Genomic DNA, 20,545 nt, shown 5'->3' on the forward strand with positions numbered 1-20,545 from the left:
ACGAGTTTGGTTTTGGTTTTTTGGTTTTGTTCCCCCGCCCACCTTATTTGCTCTTTGCTCTCATTCTTTAACTTTCAGTTGTATACTGATAGAGCGTTAAGTGTTCTTGTAAGTTGCTTCAAATCCTTTGCAAAATGATGGCTGGATAAGTGAAAAAACTATGTACAAACCTAAGTGTAATACACCTGCCACCCACATGGCCCTGCGCTTTAAGGTCTGGACAGTTTCAGTTCCAACCCTTTCCCCGTCCACTGAGAAGCCTGGTGTCCTCTTTAAGACTTCAATGAAATATTCACAGCTCGTTTTTTTCTTAATCACCCCTGGCTGCAGGTGTAGCCTGGCTCTGCATTCATGAAAACTTAAAATTGAACGTTAGACTTCTCTGCCCAAACTCAGCACTTCCTTGATGTGGTATCTGGGAGAGTTCTCTGCTTCTTCCCTGGCTGCACTCCTGGAAGCTGAGAACCTACTCCCAGGTTGATAACGCAGGCATTTGGCTCTCCCCAGCCCCGGGTCTGAAAGCTGGGGGCCTAACTCACCATCGAGGTACCCCAACTTGCCCAGCCAGCCCGTGGGCCTGAGAGGAGATTTGAAAAGTCTGGTTTTCTCTTCTCCTTCCCACAGCCCTGTGGGCAAGGGAAGGGGCAAACATGGAGTCACTTCCTCCCCGAATGTATTAGTGTCCCAGGGCTGTCCTAACAGATACAAGAACAAATTGGGTAGCTTGTAAGAAGAGAAATTTATTGTCTCACAGTTCTGTAAGCTGGGGGTCTGAAATCAGGGTGTCGGCCATGTTGATCTTTCTGAGGGCTCTGAGGGGCAACCTGATCCACTTCTCTCTCCTAGCGCCAGCGATCTCTGGCATTCCTTGGCTGGTAGGTGCATCACTCTGATCTCCGATTCCATCATCACACGGCATTCTCCCCGTGCATCTGTCTCTTCTCCTCTTTTTACAAGGATACTCATGATATTGGGTTAGGACCCACCCTGCTCCAGCATGGCCTCTTATTAACATCACTGATTAACATCTTCAAAGACCCTCTTTCCAGACAAAGTCACAGGTACCAGGGTTACGAGTCAGTATATCTTTTGGGGGGACACAATTCAATCCATAACACCATAGAAACTTTGCCACCTCACCTAGAAACGACTTCCACCTTTCTATAAACAAATGGTCCCCTGTCTTCCTTGGACTCCTTGGAGGTGGTCCCTGCTCCTCCTCCCTGGGGCTGACAAGCATCTTAGAGATTGGAGGGAAGGAGGGCACGTGTACCTGTGCAGTCATGTCATGCTGTTAGGCAATTGCACTTTTCTGCTTTGGGCGTAACCCTCACTGGGCGGGGCATTGGCCGTCTTTCTCTTCAGAGCTGGGGAGGGTGCAGCTGCAGTTAGAGTTGATGTTTCACTTCCTCACTGGGTGTGAGCCTAGGCCCAGCTCTGTGGACCAGCGGGACCAGGACTAGAAGATGGCAGGTGGGGGCAGTGACTTGAACATCAGGTTAGTCTTCATATCTCTTCGTCCTTCATTTCTGATTGTTGTTGTTGTTCTTGGGTGCCATCGAGTTCGACTCCAGCCACTCCATGCAATAGAGTAGAATTACCCCATGGGGTTTTCTAGGCTGTAATCTTTACAGGAGCAGATCGCCAGGTCCTTCTCCAGCAGAACCAGTGGGTGAGTTTTAACCTCCAACCTTTCAGTTAGCAGCTGAGTGCTTAACCATTGCACCACCAGGGCTCCTTCATTTCTGGTAATGTTGGTATTTTCATTCGTTATTTATTTCCATCCAGCCTCACTCCACAAGTATATAGTAGAAGGAGACAGAAAAAGAACGAGGACATAAGATTTGTAACATGGTAGTGGAGTAGCTACTGGGGAAACTTAAGACCATCGTGATTCACATCAGCTGCGTCTTTCTTCTTCCTTCCTTGCAACCACTACCGCACTGGGCTGGCGCCATTTGAACTCTGTGGTTCTTTCTGAGGCATTGCTGCAGGATGGGCTGGTTCCTCATGACCTCTGAACCCTATCATTTCCCCCAGGCCTCCTTTATCCCACCCTAAATGACAAGTCTGGCCAGAAAAGGTCTGTTAAGAAAAATTGAAATCCAAAGCAAATGTCTGACATTTTCAAACTTTGTCCAGCCCATGTGTTTGGAGGCCAGTTGTGCTCTGAGCCCATCTCTGCAGCCCTGAGCCCCATGGTCAACTCATTGCCTCTGAAGGAGAAAGTGAAAGAGGACAGGGCCTGACACAGACAGATACAAACAGGTGGTGAGAGTTAACTGCCTTTTTTGCAGGGGAAAGAGGGTGTTTAGAAGGATAAGAGCTTTTTTTTTTTTTAACAGATATAATACATTGTTGTTTTTAAAAATTTAAACAATGTAAAAGTGTATGGAAAAAATTTTCTCTTCCCTAGTCTCCTCAGAGGAGCCCTGGTCTTTCAGTGGTTAGAACTCTCAGCTACTAACCAAAAGGTTGGTATTTCAAATCCACCAGCAGTTCCACCAGAGAAACATGTGGCAGTCTGCTCCCATAAAGATTTACAGCCTTGGAAACCCTAGGAGGCAATTCTACTCCGTCCTATAGAGTCGCTGTGAGTTGGAATCGACTCAACTCCACACAGTGGGTTTTTGTTTTTGAACCTCCCCACTTAGTTGAGACAGCAAGGCTAGAAGGGATTGGAACTGGGCTGTTACCCTTTCCCAGGTCAGATAAGGCTTTCTTTTCCCTTGGAGAATAGGCCTCTGTTAGGGAGAAAGCCCTGAGATATTTCAAAAAGGGTTCTGTAACCTGATCCCTGCCCAAAGCATGAGGGATTTTTCTTGCCTTTTCACTGGGAGAACCTAGTGGGGTTTTAGAGATAAAACCCATAACAGTTTGAGAGCCCCCTGAAGTTGTGGCCCCCATGAGTTTCTCATTCTCATGCTAGTTCACTTCTTGCCCCCAGCAATTCATTAGACCTCAACTATTTAATTGTATCTAAATTTTTTTTTTTTCCCCAGTATTTTTTATAGGCTCCAGTGGCTTCCACTGCAGTCAAGCTGATCTTGGCTGTGCTTCTCTGGGTCACCTATCTCTGCAGAATTCAGGGTGGCAGTTTGCCCTATGATTTCAATTCTCAAATGTGTACAATCCTTAATTTTAGTTTGTTCAGCTTTTTTCTTGCTGTAAGGATAGGAGTGGCAACTTTCAAGCTTTTTACAGGTTAGAACTGAAATCAGGATAATGAACTTTCTAAATGTCTATAAATTAGATTATTTTAAAACTCTTGTTTTAAAATGCAAATTTATTGTAATATTGTTTCATAAAAAACATAACCTGTTCAATTTCTTCTTATTACTGTTTATTTAGACTAATTCAGGGTTAAATACATGGTATATTCTTGAGTGTTTAAGGCCAAGCGTTATAAACTTTACTTTTTTTTTTTTTACTTAGATCCTATATATTTTTTTCCTTTTTAAAAAATATGCCTGATGAGTTAAAGAAGGAAAGTGAATTGCTTTTTAACATCTATGAAAGATTTGTCCATTAGTAATCTTAAGTTTTACTTTTAAAACTCAGATATTGTGAATTTTGCTGTCTTGTTTGCATTTGCCTGACATGAATTGCCCATCTTTGACTTTTAACATTTTTACTGTCACTTTGTCCTTGTTGTGTTTCTTATAGTTAGATTCTATTTTGACCATTTATACTATAAAATGGTAGTTTAATGTGCTTTTTATGACATGTATCTTTTGATGAATGTGTTGTGGATTGAATTGTGTCCCCCCAAAATGTGTGTCAACTTGGCTAGGGCATGGTTCCCAGTATTGTGTGGTTGTCCACCATTTTGTGATCTGATGTGATCACCCTATGTGTTATAAGTGTTAACCTCTATGATGTTAATGAGGCATCAGTAGAGGCAGTTACGTTAACTAGGCTGCACTCAATCTATAGGACTGGGTTGTATATTGAGTCAATCTCTTCTGAGATAAAAGAGAGGAATGAGCAGAGAAGAGAGGCAACTCATGCCACCAAGAAAGAAGTGCCAGGAGCAGAGTGCGTCCTTTAGACCGGGGTTCCCTACACTGAGAAGCTCCTAGACCAGGGGAAGATTGATGACAAGGGCCTTTCCCCAGAGCCCACAGAGAAAGAAAGCCTTTTTCTGGAGCTGGTACCCTGAATTCAGACTTCTAGCCTCCTAGACTGTGAGAGAATAAATTTCTGTTAGTTAAAGCTATCCACTTGTGATATTTCTATTATAGCAGCACTAGATGACTAAGACAGAGTCCCTGTGGTGCAAATGGCTAACACGCTCGGCTGCTAACCAGAAAGGTTAGTGGTTCAACTCCACCCAGAGGTGCCTCAAAAGAAAGGCCTGGCAAGCTACATCTGAAAAATCAACCATTGAAAACTGTATAAGGCACAGTTCTACTCTGATAAACACACGCATCGACTCAACCACAATGATTGTTTTTCTTCTTCCTCATGATTCTGGGGTACTTTTTATATCTTACACCTCTTTGTTTACGTTGTTTTCTCTGTTCAAGGAAAATACTGTTTCTTTATTTTTCATTCTTTTGTAAGAGATATAGTCTCATTTTGATTCTATTAGTTACCCTTAGGCTTTCCAGTGAATCCTCTAATATACATTTTTCTAAATGATAAAATCCTATGCAAAACCATGTCATCTGAGTTTACATTTTGAAACTGAAACAAGTTATTCAACCCAGTTGTTTTACTTGCCCGACCCAAATTTTAGAGTTTTTTTTTGTAATCTGAAGCTTTAGATGAAATGATTATGTTATTATCATATGTAGTATATATCCTGTCTTTCTAGAACAATGATTCTCAATCTTTTTGTTCTCAGGACTCATTTATATTCTTCAAAATTATTGAGAACCCCAAAGAGCAAGACTTTGTTCATGTGAGTTATAGCTATTGATATTTACATATTAGAAACGAAAAGTCCAAACATTTAAAATATTTATTTAGTTAGTAAAAATAATAAACTCATTGCTTCTTAACATAAATAACATTTATGAAAAATAACTATATTTTTAAAGAGAATTAATCAGTGAAGAGTAGCATTGCTTTACTTTTTTCTAAATCTCTTTACTATCTGGCTCAGTAGAAGACAGCTGGAGTCTCATATCTGCTTTGCATTGAATCTGTTACAATATCACAGGCCACGGAGCTTCTGGAAAATGTCACTGAACACTCATGAGAGAATGAGAGAGAAAAAGGGCAAATAACATATTAGTGTTGTTATAAAAATAGTTTTGACTTTGGCAACACCCTAAAAGTGTCTTGCAGACCTCAGTGGTTCTGGGGCCCCTGGACCAGACTTTGAGAATCATTGTTCTAAAATAATTTTTAAGATGTGCATTAAAATAGAATTTACAATTTGTAGACATCAGTATTTGTCTTGCTATAACAGAAATACCACGAGTAGACGGCTTTAACAAAGAGAAATTTATTTTCTCACAGTCTAGTAGCCTAGAAGTCCAAACTCAGAGTGTCAGCACCAGGGGAAGGCTTCCTCTGTTGGCTGTGGAGCAAGGTCCTTGTCATCAATCTTCCCCAGACTATGAGCTTCTCTGTGCAGGAACCCCAGGTCCAAAGGATGTGCTCTGCTCCCAGCACTACTTTCTTGGTGGCATGAGGATCACCCTTCCTTCCCTTTCTTCCACCCAGCTAGCCCCATGTGCCATCTCCTCCTCTTCTTGACACAGTGTGATTTTTCATTTATTTGCTTTGTGCTTTTCCTTTCATTTTCTTCTTCTCTTTTGCTTTCTCTCCTTTCCTTTCATTCCTTTCTCCCACCCATCCAGCCTTGTGTAATGCCATCACCCCTTCTGGAGGGGCGATACTGCACAGCTCAGTTGGAGAGTCACTGTGTGTGGCCTCCTCAGGTCTGTGATGATGTCACTGACTGGACACCATTTTATTTACTTATTGTTTGGGTTTTTTTTTTTTTTTCTGTTTTTTGTTGTTTCTTCTCTCTTTCTCTCTCTCTTTCTCCCTTCCTTCCTTTCCTTTCTCCCATCCACCCCATCCTGTGCACCACCCCCAACTTCTTGGTGGGCTGTGCCATACCACTTGGCTGGAGAGCCTCTGGAGCACACAGCCTTCTAGGGTCTGTGCCACCCCCACAGGCCAGCTCCCTCAGCACCATATAATTTATTTTAATTTTTCCTCCTCTCCTTTTCCTTTTCCTTCCCACCTAGACCCTCCATTGCCTCCACCCCTTCCTGACCAGTCATGCTGTGCCATGTTGTAGGAGAAACATCAACTCACTGCCACCTCAATTCCACCCCATCCCCAATGGCCAGCACTCACACCACATTTTTTTGTTGTTTTTGTTTTTGTATTTGAATGTTGGTTTCTTCTCTCTCTTTTCTCTCCTTTCTCCTGCCCACCTAGTCCCATGAGCCACCTGAGTCGCTTCTCAGCAAACCAAGCCACACCACTTGGCTAGAGAGCCACCAGCACATGGCCTCAGGGTTCTGCCCCACCCCACCCACTGAATTCTGTCGCAGTGCCATTGTGTTTACTTTTCTCTTTTTAATTATTTTTTCTTCCTTTTTTGCTTTTTTTTTTACTGTTTTTGCCTTTGTTTCTCTTTCTTTCTTTTCTTTCAACCACCCACTTAGCTCTGCACATCACATCTTCTCCTTTCCCTCCTGCTTATCTTCACTGTGTACTAAGTGCCATACCCCCAAGTGGCACTGACATGGTCCCCCAGACCTCTCCCTGTACTGCCCCTCAGCCCCACCCTGTCACCCTCAGTTTGTGCCACAAACTACCCAGCCCTGCCTCTTCACCCCCACTGGACCCGCTGTGCTGCACCATAGCTGAGTGACCAGCCCTGCCCACTTGGACAGGTGGTGAGAAGTATCATGTAGACAGGTGAACAATCAACAAAACACACACAGCTTGCCTACCCAGACATAGCCAAATAAAACAAAAAAGCAGGACAAAACAACCAAATCTACAATCAATAAATGAAGAAAATAATTCCTGAATGTTCCAGAGACAGTAGACAATATCAAAACACATATTAAAAAAAAGAAAAAAAGGAGAGGATGGCTCCAGAAAGTGGCTAGAAGAAAATGCACTGGAATTACCTAATATGGAATTCAGAACTCTAATATTTTGGGTTCTCCAACAGATGAAGAAAAAATGTGACAAAAACAATGAAAAAATAGACAAAATCATGGAAAAGACAGACAAAATAATGGAAAAGACAGACAAAACAATGGAAGAAATCAGAAAATAATACCGAAACAAAATGTCAAAATAAATAAACAAGTAGAAATCATACAAAAACAACAATTAGAAATCCAAAAGATAAACAACAAGATTTCAGAAATGGACAGTGGAATAGAATGTTTTGGGAGCAAATATGAAACAATGGAGGACAGGCTCAGTGAAATTGAAGACAAATCCTTGTATACCACTTCATCTGAGGAAAAATCAGAGAAAAGAATGAAGAAACCCTGAGAATGATGTGGGATACAACCAAAAGAAAAAATTTGTGTGTGGTCAGAGTTCCAGAACAGAGGGATAAAATGGAAAACACAGAGAAGATCATTGAAGATTTGCTGACAGAAAACTTCCCTAATATCAGGAAAGATAAAAAACCAAACATTCAAGGAGCTCAACAGATCCCATATAGCATAGACCCCAAAAGATAATCACCAAGACATATCATAATCACATTCATTAACACCAAAAACAAAGAAAGAATCCTGAGAAAAGCTCAAGAAAAACAAAAAGTCACATAAAAAGGGAAACAATAAGACTAAATTCTGATTACCCAGCAGAAACTATGTAGGCAAGAAGGCAACTGGATGACATGCATAAAATCTTGAAAGAAAAAAACTGCCAACCAAGAAGAGCATATCCTGCAAAACTCTCACTCAAATATGATGGTGAAATTAGGACTTTTCCAGATAAACAGAAATTAAGGGAATACGTAAAAGAACAAATCAAACTTACAAGAATTATTAAAGGGAGTCCTTCAGTTAGAGAACCAACAACATCAGAAAACAACCTGAATCTAGCACATAAAACAGCATCAGCCAGATACCAACCTAGAAAATGAACTCTCGAAGATAAAACAAAACTAAAAAATTTACAACAGGGAACCAGAGAGGTCAATTTGTAATTGACAACAATCTCAGAACAATAAAAGGAAATAAATGGTGTAGGTAAAGAAATTTCAAATACAGAAGAAGTCAAGGCATTATAAAATGATAAAAAATTGGGTTAAACTTGGGAAGATGGGGTAAACTTTAAGGCAACCACAAAGAAAGTTAACAAATCTACTCATCAAAACAAAGAAGAAAAACATAAAGTCTCAGTAAACACAAAAACGAAACAAAAAAATACACAAATTCAGCACAGAAGAGTATAAGGAACAAAGAAAACAAGAGCACCACAAAAAAAAAAAGCACTAAAAAATGAGAATAATAAACTCACACCTATCAATAATCACAGTGAACATACATGGCTTAATTGCACCCATAAAGAGATGGACAGTGACAGAGTAGATAAAAAAAAACAGAATCCATCAATATGCTGTCTACAAGAGACACACCTTAGAAACAAAGACATAAACTTATTAAAAATCAAAGGATGGAAAATATATATCAAGCAAACAGCTACCAAAAAAAGACCAGAGTGGCAATACTAATCTCAGATAAAATAGATTTTAAAACAAAATCCACCATAGAAGACAAAGAAGGACATTATATAATGATTAAAGGAACAATCCACCATAAAAACACGACCATAATAAATATCTATGCACCCAGCAACAGGGCTCCAAAATACATAAACTCTAAAAGCACTGAAAAGAGAAATTGATAGTTCCATAATAATAGTAGGAGACTTCAACAAGCCACTCTTGGTAAAGGACAGAATGTCTAGTAAGAAACTCAAAGATACAGAAGATCTAAGGGCCACAATCAACCAACTCGACCTCATAGACATATACAGAACACTCCACCCAACAGCAGCAAAGTACAAATTCTTTTCCAACACACATGGAAAGTTCTCCAGAATAGATCACATCTTAGGGCACAAATGAACCCTCAACAAAATTGAAAACACTGAGATAATACAAAGTATCTTCTCTGATTACAATGCCATCAAAGCAGAAATTAATAACAGAATGAAACAAACAAACCCGCTGCCGTAGAGTCAATTCCCACTCATAGTGACCTTAAAGGACATAGTAGAACTGCCCCACAGAGTTTCCAAGGAGTGCCTGATGGATTCGAACTGCCAACCTTTTGGTTAGCAGCTGTAGAGCAAGGGGAAAAAAATCAAATACATGGAAACTGAATAACACCCTGCTTAAAAAACAAAACACTGCATAGTAGAAGAAATTAAAGATGGAATAAAAAAATTCCTAGAATCAAATGAGAATAAAAACACAACATACCAAAACCTTTGGAACACAGGAAAGACAGTCCTCAAAGGGCAATTTATAGCAATAGATGCACACATCAAAAAAGAAGAAATGGACAAAATCAAAACATTGGCTACACAGCTGGAACAAATAGAAAGAGAACAGCAAAAGAAGCCCACAGCCACCAGAAGAAAGGAAATAATAAAGATCGAAGCAGAAATAAATGAAATAGAGAGTAGAAAAACAATAGAAAGAATCAATAAACCCAAAAGTTGGCTCTTTGATAAGATCAACAAAATTGACAAACCACTGGTCAAACTTACAAAAGAAAAACAGTAGAGGGTACAAACAACCCAAATAAGAAATGAAACGGGGGACATCACAACAAACCCAATTGAAATAAAAAGGACCATAACAGAGTACTATGAAAATCTATACTCCAACGAATTTGAAAACCCAGAGGAAATGGAAAATTTCTAGAAACACACTACCTGTCTTAGTCATCTAGTGCTGCTATAACAGAAATACCACAAGTGAATGGCTTTAACAAACAGAAGTTTATTCTCTCACAGTCTAGCAGGCTAGAAGTCCAAATTCAGGGTGTCAACTCCAGGGGAAAGCTTTCTCTGTTGGTTCTGGAGGAAGGTCCTTGTCATCAATTTTCCCCTGGACTAGAAGCAGGAATCCTGGGTCAAAAGGATACTCTCTGCTCCCAGTGCTGCTTTCTTGGTGGTAGGAGGTCCCTCCGTCTCTCTGCTCACTACTCTCTTTTATATCTCAAAAGAGATTGGCTTAAGACACTATCTAATCTTGTAGATCTCATCAATGTGATGGTCATTGATCCATCACAGTGATTTACAACACATAGGAAAATCTCATCAAATGACAAAATGGTGAACAATCACACAATACTGGGAATCATGGCCTAACCAAGTTGACATATAATTTGGGGGGACACAATTCAAGCCATAACACTACCCAAACTAACACAAACTGAAGTTGAAAATCTGAACAGACCCATAACAAGAGATTGAAAAGGTAATTAAAAAAAAAAAAAAAAAAACTCCCAACCAAAAAAAAGCCCTGGCCCAGATGGCTTCACTGGAGAATTCTACCAAACATTCAGAGAAGGGCTTACACCAGTACTACTCAAACTATTTCAGAACATAGAAATGGAAGCAGTATTTCTGAATTCATTCTGCGAAGCCGGCATAACCCTGACACCAAAACCAGGCATAGGCACCATAAAAAAAGAAAACAATAGACCAATATCTCTCATGAATATAGATGCAAAAATTCTCATCAAAATTCTAGCCAATAGAATTCAGCACCATATAAGTAAAATAAAAGAATCACATGATCATCTCAACTGATGCATGAAAGGCATTCGACAAAGAACATCACCAATTCCTGTTAAAAACTCTCAATAAAATAGGTGTGGAAGGGAAATTGCTCAGCATAATAAAGGGCATCTATACAAAACCAACAGCCAACATCATTCTTAATGGAGACAGGCTGAAAACATTCCCCTTGAGAAAAGGGACAAGACAAGGATGCCCTTTATCACTACTCCTATTTAACATTGTGTTGGAAGTCCTAGCTAGAGTAATAAGAAAAAGAAATAAGAGGTATCCATCCAAATTGCTAAGAAGTAAAACTGTCCCTGTCTGTGAATGATATGATGCTATACATAGAAAACACAAAAGACTGTATGAGAAAACTACTGGAACTAATAGAAAGATTCAGCAGAGTGGCAGGATACAAGATAAACATACAAAATCAGTTGGATTACTGTACACCAATAAAGAAAATGATGAAAAGGAAATCAGGAAAACAATATCATTTATAATAGCCCCTAAAAAAAAAACAAAACTTAGGAATAAATCTAGCCAGGGATATAAAAGAGCTATACAAAGAAAACTACGAAACGCTACAGCAAAAAAACCAAAAGAGACCTACATAAATGGAAAAACATACCATGCTCATGGATATGTAGACTTAACATTGTGAAAACAAAGCAATCTACAAATACAATGCAATCCCGATCCAAATACCAAAAACATTCTTTAAAGAGATGGAAAAACTTATCATTTAACTTTATATGGAAAGGGAAGAAGTCCCAGATAAGTAAAGCACTACTGAAGAAAAATAAAGTAGGGGACTCACACTACCTGACCTCAGAACCTACTTTAAAACTATGGTAGTCAAAACAGCTTGGTACTGGTACAACAACAGACACATTGACCAAATGGAACAAAATTGAGAACCCAGGTGTAAACCCATCCACCTATGGTCACCTAAGTCCATCAAATCGGGAAAAGGCAGTCTTTTTAACAAATGGTGTTGGCAAAACTGGATGTCCATCTGCAAAAAAAAAAAAATGAAACAGGATACATATCTCACACCATACACAAAAACTAATTCAAAATGGATCAAAGACCTAAATATAAAACCCAAAAGTATAAAGTTCATAGAAGAAAAAATAGGATCAACTCTAATAGCCCCTTTTTTTTTTTTAACAGGGTACAAATCATAACTAATAATACACAAACACCAGAAGATAAGTTAGATAAATGGAATCTTCTAAAAATTAAACACTTATGCTCATCAAAAGGCTTCACCAAAAGAGTAAAAAGAGAACCTACAGACTGGGGGAAAAAAATTTGGCTATGACAAATCCATTAAATACCTAATCTCTAAAATCTACAGGAAAATCCAACACCTCTACAACAAAAAGATAAATAATCCAACTAAAAAATGGGCAAAGGATGTGAACAGACACTTCACCAAAGAAGACATTGAAGTGGCTAACAGATACATGAGCAAATGCTCACAATCACTACACATTAGAGAAATGCAAAATCAAAACCACAATGAGATGACATCTCACCCCAACATTACTGGCACAAATCCAAAAAACAGAAAATAACAAATGTTGGAGAGGCTTCGCAGAGATTGGAACTCTTATGCTCTGCTGGTGGGAATGCAAAATGGTTACAACGATTTTGGAAAATGATAAGCTGCTTCCTTAAAAAGCTAGAAATAGAAATATTATATGATTCAGCAGTTCTACTCCTGGGAACATATCCTACAGAAATAAGAGCCATCACATGAATAGGCATAAGCACACCCATGTTCACTGCAGTGTTGTTCACAGTAGCAAAAAGATGGAAACAACCTAGGTGCCCATCAACAGATGAATGGATAAAGAAACTATAGTGTATACACACAATGGAGTACTACCCAACCAAAAAGAACAATGATGAATCTGCAAATCATCTTACAACATCGATGAATCTGGAGGGCATTATGCTGAGTGAAATAAGTCAATCACAAAAAGACAAATACTGTATGAGACCACTACTATAAAAAACTCATGAAAAGGTTTACACACAAAAAGAAACAATCTTTGATGGTTATGAGGGAGGGGAGGGGTAGGGAAGAAAAACATAAATAGACAATAGATAAGTGGTAACTTTGATGAGGGATAAGACAGTACAAAATACTGGGGAAGCCAGCACAGCTTGCCCAAGGCAAGGTCATGGAAGCTCCACAGACACATCCAAGCTTCCTGAGGGACCAAATTACTGGGCTGAGGGCTGTGGGGACCATGGTCTCTTAGAAAATCTATTTCAACTGGCATAGCATAGTTTATACAGAAAATGTTCTACATTCTACTTTGGTGAGTAGCGTCTGCGGGCTTAAAAGCTTGTGGGCAGCCATCTAAGATACTCCTCTGATCTCACCCTATCTGGAGCGAGGGAGAACGAAGAAAACAAAAGACACAAGGGAAGGATTCATCCATGTTATGAGATTAGTCCAAAAGACTAATGGACCACAACTACCACAGCCTCCACCAGACTGAGCCCAGCACAACTAGGGTCCCTGACAGAGCTAGAGAAAAATTTAGAACAAAAATCCTAACTCACACACACAAAAAAAAGACTAGACTTTTTTGGGAGACTACTGGTCTGACAGAGACTGGAGAAACCCTGGGAGTGTGACCCCTGGCATCCCTTATAGCTCAGTAATGAAGTCACCCCTGAGGTTTACCCTTCAGCCAAAGATTAGACAGGCCCATGAAACAAAACAAGACTAAATGGGCGCACCAGCCAGGGGCAAGTGAAGGTTGCAGGGGGCGCGGGGGACACAAAAGCTGGTAATGGGGAATCCAAGGTTGAGAAGGGGAGGGTGTTGACATGTTGCGGTGTTGGCAACCAATGTCAAGAAACAATATTGTATTAATTGTTTAATGAGAAACTAGTTTGCTCTGTAAACCTTCATCTAAAGTATGATAAAAAAAATTTTTTTAAAAAAAAAAGAAAAACGTCACCAACATAGAGAGTGAGTCAGTGGAATATTTTCTGAGCATTTGTTCAACTAAATATCAATTTTACCTTCACAATGAATAATTTAAAAAGAGTATGCACCAAACGCCAGCTTCATCGCAGACCAGGCCGTAGCCTGCTACACGGCAGTGTTTTGAACAATAAATCATAAAACAGAACATCTGTGAGTGAACATCTAAAAATGATAACTTCAGCAAATTATACATTGCAACATTGTATGTAGTACATATTACTAACGATAAGACAGTTGTAAGTGATTTGTCGTAACCTGAAATCGTCGTAAGCCTGGGACTGCTTGTAGATTTGATTAAACCAGTGTGAACTCATTTATTCCTAGGTCTTTCTTTCTTTTTTTTTTTAAGTGATATAAAGTTGTGGGCTCCAAGTATTCATTGGGGCTTTTAATTTAACATTTTGTAAAGCATAAATTTTCCTCAACATCTCATTACATTTCTATCAAACATAATAAGTTGCCTTTGTATAAGCTACTCAAAACCAATAAAAACACAGTCCTTTTTTTTCTAGTTTAGTCATTCACACTGGGATTAAGAACACAGGCAAATTAGGAGATTTCAAATAAAAAAATCTTTGACATTATGTGCATATACAAAGTGGATAATTCAAACAACTGTCTATGTGTTGGACTTCTGTTTTTACATTTTATTTTTTGTTGTTGTTGAGAATATACATAGCGGAATATACACCAATTCAACAATTTCTACATGTACAATTCAGTGACATTGATTACATTCTTCAAATTGTACAACCATTCTCATCCTCCTTCCCCAAGTTGTTCCTTCCTCATTAACATAAACTCATTGTCCCTTAAGGTAAATATTTAATCTTTTGAATTGCTGTTGTCAATTTGATCCCATATAGATAGTTCTTAAAAGAGCACAATCCTCAAGGCAGACATTCTTTACGAGTTAAGCTAAACTATTATTTGGTTTTCAGAAGACTTCGGGGGACATTTTTTAAGTTTTAAGGATTATTTTGGGGCAATAGTTTTGGGGGTTCATCTAGCCTCCACGTCTCCAGAAAGTATGGATTCCATGAGAATTTGAAAGTCTGTTCTGCATTTTCCCCTTTGATCAGGATTCTTCTATAGGATCTTTGACTAAAACATTTGGTAATGGTAGCCACTTATAAGTCTTTCTTAGGCTCAGTGTTTCTATCTGTTATACCTGTGATTATTCCCTCCATCCATTTATTCTGGTCTCTAAATAAAAGTACTTGTTCTTCACATGTTGACTCTTCATTGACTATCTTTCACATCTAAAATTTTCCAGCCACCACAAGCCTTTTGGAAACCAGACGTCTATTTTCATATTGTATCTTTGTGTCTTAGGATGCTCACAGAGGACCAGGACACAAAGAAAAAGAACGCAGAGGAGCACTTTTTCCATGAGATTTTCATGCACTTCAAAAAAAATAAGGTGGTGATGGCAACTGCAATAAAGAAGACATTTCCTTTCTTTATGGGCCTCCGAGACCATTGCTTCCTCTCTGAGCAGAAGTATGAAGTAAGTGAGGAGATGTCCTTATGACAGGAAACCAGCCCCACTACAGCATGCCAGACTTCAGGGGGCGATGACCTGGCTGAAGGGCCTCCTGTAAGTGGAGACCTTCATCAACCTGTAAGCTAGAAGGTCAGGAAGAGCAGGCATCACAGAAAACATCCCTTCTTCTAACTGAAGAAACTGTCATCCGTAGTTAATGTGAGTGATGAGGGATGGTGATGGAGGTGTGGCAGGACTGGAATCAGGAATGCTTCACAAATGTAAAGAACCTTCCAAAGCCCATTGCAGTTGAGTCGATTCTGACTCATAATGACCCTGTAGGACAGAGTAGAACTGTCCCATAGGGTTTCCAGGGCGAAGGTGGTGGATTGGAACTGGGGATCTTTTGGTTAGCAGCCGAGCTCTTAACCACTGTGCTACCAGGGCTCCAGAGCACCTTAGGTACATTTATAAACCTTTTGCCGTCAAGTCGGTTCTGACTCATAGATACAATTATAAAATATAATCATAGAAACTAAAATGAAAATAAATGAGTGGGGCAGCATTTCATTTCAAAGCACACGTATTTCCAATACTTGGCTCTGAGATGATGGAAACTCACAGGGAAGTTGACCACCTCAGTATAAATTTGAAAGTAGATTATTGCTGTTCTCTCTCCAAATTATTCCTTGTTCTTTAGACATTTCTGGAGCCCTAGAATGCAGATGAGGGCAGTGGTAGAATTCTCCCCTACCACGTGAGAGGCTTGGGTTGGATTCCTGGCTGATGCACCTCTATTGTAGCACCATCCATCTGTCATTAGAGGCTCGCATGTTGCTGTGATGCTGAACAGGTTTCAGTGGAACTTGCAGACTAAGAGATTAGAAAGAAAGGCCTGGTGATCTACTTCCAAAAATAAGCCAATGAAAATTCTGTGGATCACAGCAGTCTGATCCTGTTGTGCATGGGGTCACCGTGAATCAGGGGCCGGATCAATGGCAGCTATCAACAACAGAATGCAGGTAAAGGTTAGCACTGGGTCTTCCTGGGGACAGTGAGGATGAGCCTACTCTTTACCCTGTGAATTTTCTTTGTTCTGTAGTCAAGTTCACAGCAGGGGAGGTGGTCACCTGGCTTCCTGGGGCCCTTCAGGCCAGGTCAATCCTTGGGGTTATTGTCTAGTCAACAGACCATCTCTTACCACCTGTTAGGGTTACTCCTGAAGCATCCCGGCCAGCCTCTTCAAGGACCACATAACATTCAACTTTGAACCCATTTTGCTCACCAAAATGACTCTCTTCCCCTGAGTGTGCAACAGTGTCAGGAAGTCAAGTTTGTAAAATAAGAGCCTGTTTTATGGTGGAGGACATTTAAGAAGTCATCCAAACACATGCAAAATTCTAAATTTTCACAAGAGAAGAGATAGTCTGTCTACGACTTAAGAATCTTCTATAATGTAAGAGTGAATTCATAACTACATAATTCTCCTTTCAATATTTTTAAGCATTTTCTAGAAGCCTGTGCAAACCTGGTCCCAGTGGAAAGAGTGGCATATGAAATCCTTACTGAACTGGAGAAGACGTTTGACTTGTCACTTCTGGAAGTCTTGTTCAGCAAGGTGAACATGAAGGCCTATCCTGATTTAATTGAGGTTTACCAAAGCTTCCAAGATGGTAATTACACTTCTCAATTACCTTTGGGGATTCAAGTCTGTTTCATTCACTAATGCATTCATTCAGTCTTCAGCAATACCTGACAAGTATTTAATTGAGTGACCATCACATTCTAGGCACAGAGGGAATGCAGGCATCCCTGTGCCCTCACAGAACAGAGCGGGGGTGACTGGAGTTAACCAAGTCATCCCACAGAGGAGTCCTCAGCCAGGACCTGTTTTTGCTGTATCAAAATCGGGCTTAAGTCTCTACTTCAGGGGAGAGGCATGAATTATGCCCTTTCATAAGAAAAAAAAAAAAAAAAGTCCTCTCTGATACTTGAAGGCACAAAGACTGAAAATATTGTCTTGCGTTAGAAAATGTATCATTCACTGCAGTCCTGTGTCAACGTACTTCTCCAAACAGTGAAGTCATAAGAGGCTAGCACATGTCCCTGCACTAAGGGTGGGGCCAGAATGGGGAAGCTACAGAGCCTGAAGGGACTGGTGTGCTTGCTGAACCTGTGGCTGAACCACACAGTGTGGGAGGGAGTGTCTAGAAGCCGATTCTGGAGAGGGAGGTCGGAGAGGGTTCCAGAGGGTCTGATAGATACCCTGTTCTAAGGAACTTGAAGTTTATTTTCTGGGGAACAAAGAAGGAATAAAGGGTTTTTAAGCAGGTAAAAAGTAAATTAGTACAATGTATAGAGTGTATTGATTTGTGAAAACCATACCTTGATTAAAATAAGATAGATCTTATTTCCATACTACCATATAGCCAAGTGAGAGAAAGGAATAAAGGCAATCCAATACCTAGCCCTCCAATTTGAAGTCAATACTCTATTTGTAACCAGGAGGTCCCAGGCCAGAGGTACAGAGGAAATCGCAGTTACCTTTACTGCCCATATCCCAGAGGCTCTGACTCTCTGCATGGGCGCAGAGATCCAGCTCCTCAGGTCCCACAGCTCATATCACGTGGACAAGTTTTGGGGCGCTCTGGGTACACCCGATATCAGCACCTGAGGCTGGCATTCTGGTGGAGTGAGCAGCCCTCAGCCCTGGCTCAGTGCAGCAGGCCCAGCTGCCTCTGGGTGGGGGACGCTGCTGTCCACAGAGCTGCGGGAAGCTGTGGAACCAGGAGCTGTGGTAGGCCCTCTCCTGCGCCCCGCGCCTTTACCCACGCAGAGAAGTCCCCCTTCCCTCACCGAAACGCCCGTACACGGAGCCTAACTTACTTTCGCTGGATCTTGTCAAAAAGAAAAATTTGGTCAAGGACTCGATTAGAGTTAACAAGGTTTACTTGAGTGAGAAGGAAGCCCTTGTGGTAAGTGGTTAAGGCGCTCAGCTGCGAACCAAACTCTGGGCAGTTGGAACCCACCAGCCTTGAGTGAGAAGCTGTTTGGAAACAGGGAGGCCCAAACCAAAAGTAAAGGGACTCATTCAAGCAGTGCAAGTACTGAGTTTCTGAAGGCAGTTAGGGGATTTCCTGGTTAACTCCACTGGGTAAAACTGAAAGGTTGGCGGTTTGAGCCCACCCAGAGGCACCTGGAAGGAAGGCCCACAGATAGGCATTTTAGTTCTACTTTGACATACATGGGGTCTCCATGATTCCCATCTACTCCATGACAAACAGCAACAGGATCAAATGGGCATGGAGGAAAAGGGCCAGAAGGGAAAAGCTAGAGATTGGAGGCACCTTGAAGCTCTCCAAGTGGGCCCAACTTTATCTATATGAATATGGAATCTAGATACCACAAGGGTTAGGGTTTGTCATTCTTAAGGATGGTACAGGAATAATGAAGTAACATGTGTAAGACAGAAGACAGAAAGTGAGTCAAAAGAATAAAAAGGGAGATAAAGGGCAAAGAGGTAAAGTACATCACAGAGGAAGAAAAAGAAATGCAAAGAGATGGGGAGAAGGACTCATAGTCAAAGACATCCACAAAAAGCTTCATGGTGCAGGTGCAGCCATGTGTGGAGATGGGATTGGAAGAAGAAAAGGGAGGAGAATTTGGCCTAATGAGATAGATAGGGTTAACTGTGTTGGCGGAACAAAAGAGCCATTAAGAGATTACCATCTAGAAGGTGGGTAAACAGGAACCACATCCTGTCAACATGTGATAAGGCGGAAACAACCCAGGAATCACTATCTCCTTCTTGGTGTTTTTCTAGCCCCTTCCCCCTTTACGGAAACTCTGGTGGCGTAGTGGTTAAGTGCTACAGCTGTTAACCAAGAGGTCGGCAGTTTGAATCTGCCTGGCACTCCTTGAAAACGCTACAGGGCAGTTCTACTCTGTCCTATGGAGTTGCTGTGAGTCAGAACACCTCGACGGCAGTGGGTTTGGTTTTTTTTGGTTTCCCCCTTTACAGGCTCCCGCATGTGCAGAAGAACAAAGCATGACTGCTGTTAAATCTTCCTTAGCCCTCCGAAGATGGCAATGTAGTGCCAAAGATCAGTGCACTTGTGCTATATCCCATAATAAGTGATGCCAAAGGCTGCCGAGAGGAGTCCATCTTGAGTATCAGTGGGTTCCACCTTGGATTCCACATGCGCACACAGCCTAATTAGCATACACCGCCATTCTGAGAAGTACCCGCCCCTTGAAAGAAGCCCACTAGATATTCATTACTCTCCACCGAACTCACACAAGCCTTAGTCTTGCTTCCCTTTTAGACTCAATCTTTTGGAGAGGCTTAGATCCCCACTGACTCCTTTTGTTTGACTCAAGCAAAATGAAGCTTGCTGAAGATAAAGATTGTCTTTCGTGTGTATTCTTAATAGGGAAAAGACAAGAACCCTTGTGTCAGATTGACAATTGGTGACACTAATATCATACCTAAATGGTCTGCGAAAAAATACTTTCTCTCAGGGAGCAGTTCTCCTGAACTCTGAACAGCAGGGCTCAGCATGACCATGTCCAGGTGGGTGTCCAGGTCACTGCTGATCGTCAGTCCTGTCTCTCGTTCTCTTCTCAGTGCTCTGTGGGCTTGTAGCTGTACAAGAGAATGAAAGAAGAAAATCAGAAGAAATGCCCAGGCTACTACCTTATGATGGAGAAGGTAATCAGGATTTAAATTACCTGTTATCCAATTGGAGTCCCTGGGTGATGTAAATGGTTGAGCTACTAACCAAAAGGTTGGCCATTTGGATACACCCAGAGGTGCCTGAGAGGAAAGGCCTGGTGATCTACTTCTGGAAAATCAGCCATTGAAAACCCTATGGAGCACAGTTCTACTCTGACATACTTGGAGTCAACCATGTGTTGGAATCAATTCGATGACAACTGTTGTTTTTATTACTATTATTATTGTTATCTAATTAAATATTTGTTTAATTAAATATTGTGACCATTCCTGGAAGGGTCACAGGATTCTGGGGGGAATAGACCGGAGGCTAATACATGGTGACTTTTATTTCTGAAGCCTGCGATGCTGGGGCTGGTCTCCTGCACTTCGCTTGTTACTGCCTTCCTGGGTCACTGGTAGCACTGTGCAGTGTTCGCTTCTTCTTTGTGCCTTTCAAGAAGGGTCTTCACTTGTTTTTTAGATCCCTCCTCGTACTCCCTCTTCATGAAAGTCCTGGTTCCTCTCCACCGTTATGTCTCTCGGTGATCTGATCATTTTCCCTGACCTAAAATTCTTTTTT

At 40.8% G+C, this 20,545-nt stretch overlaps 1 protein-coding gene across 1 annotated transcript in view; it reads left to right on the forward strand.

Moving 5' to 3' along the window:
• Positions 1-1,370: 1,370 nt before the first annotated feature.
• Positions 1,371-20,545, forward strand: part of LOC126078183 (nuclear body protein SP140-like protein) — a 56,319-nt gene continuing 37,144 nt past the window's right edge. The window contains exons 1-4 of the mRNA XM_049888409.1: positions 1,371-1,498; positions 15,098-15,272; positions 16,753-16,921; positions 19,876-19,959. Of these exons, the coding sequence (XP_049744366.1) occupies positions 1,467-1,498; positions 15,098-15,272; positions 16,753-16,921; positions 19,876-19,959 (460 nt within the window). The 5' untranslated portion in view covers positions 1,371-1,466. The remainder of the gene's footprint in view (positions 1,499-15,097; positions 15,273-16,752; positions 16,922-19,875; positions 19,960-20,545) is intronic.

Source organism: Elephas maximus, chromosome 6 (genome assembly GCF_024166365.1).
Source record: "Elephas maximus indicus isolate mEleMax1 chromosome 6, mEleMax1 primary haplotype, whole genome shotgun sequence".
NCBI classification, from domain to species: domain Eukaryota; kingdom Metazoa; phylum Chordata; class Mammalia; order Proboscidea; family Elephantidae; genus Elephas; species Elephas maximus.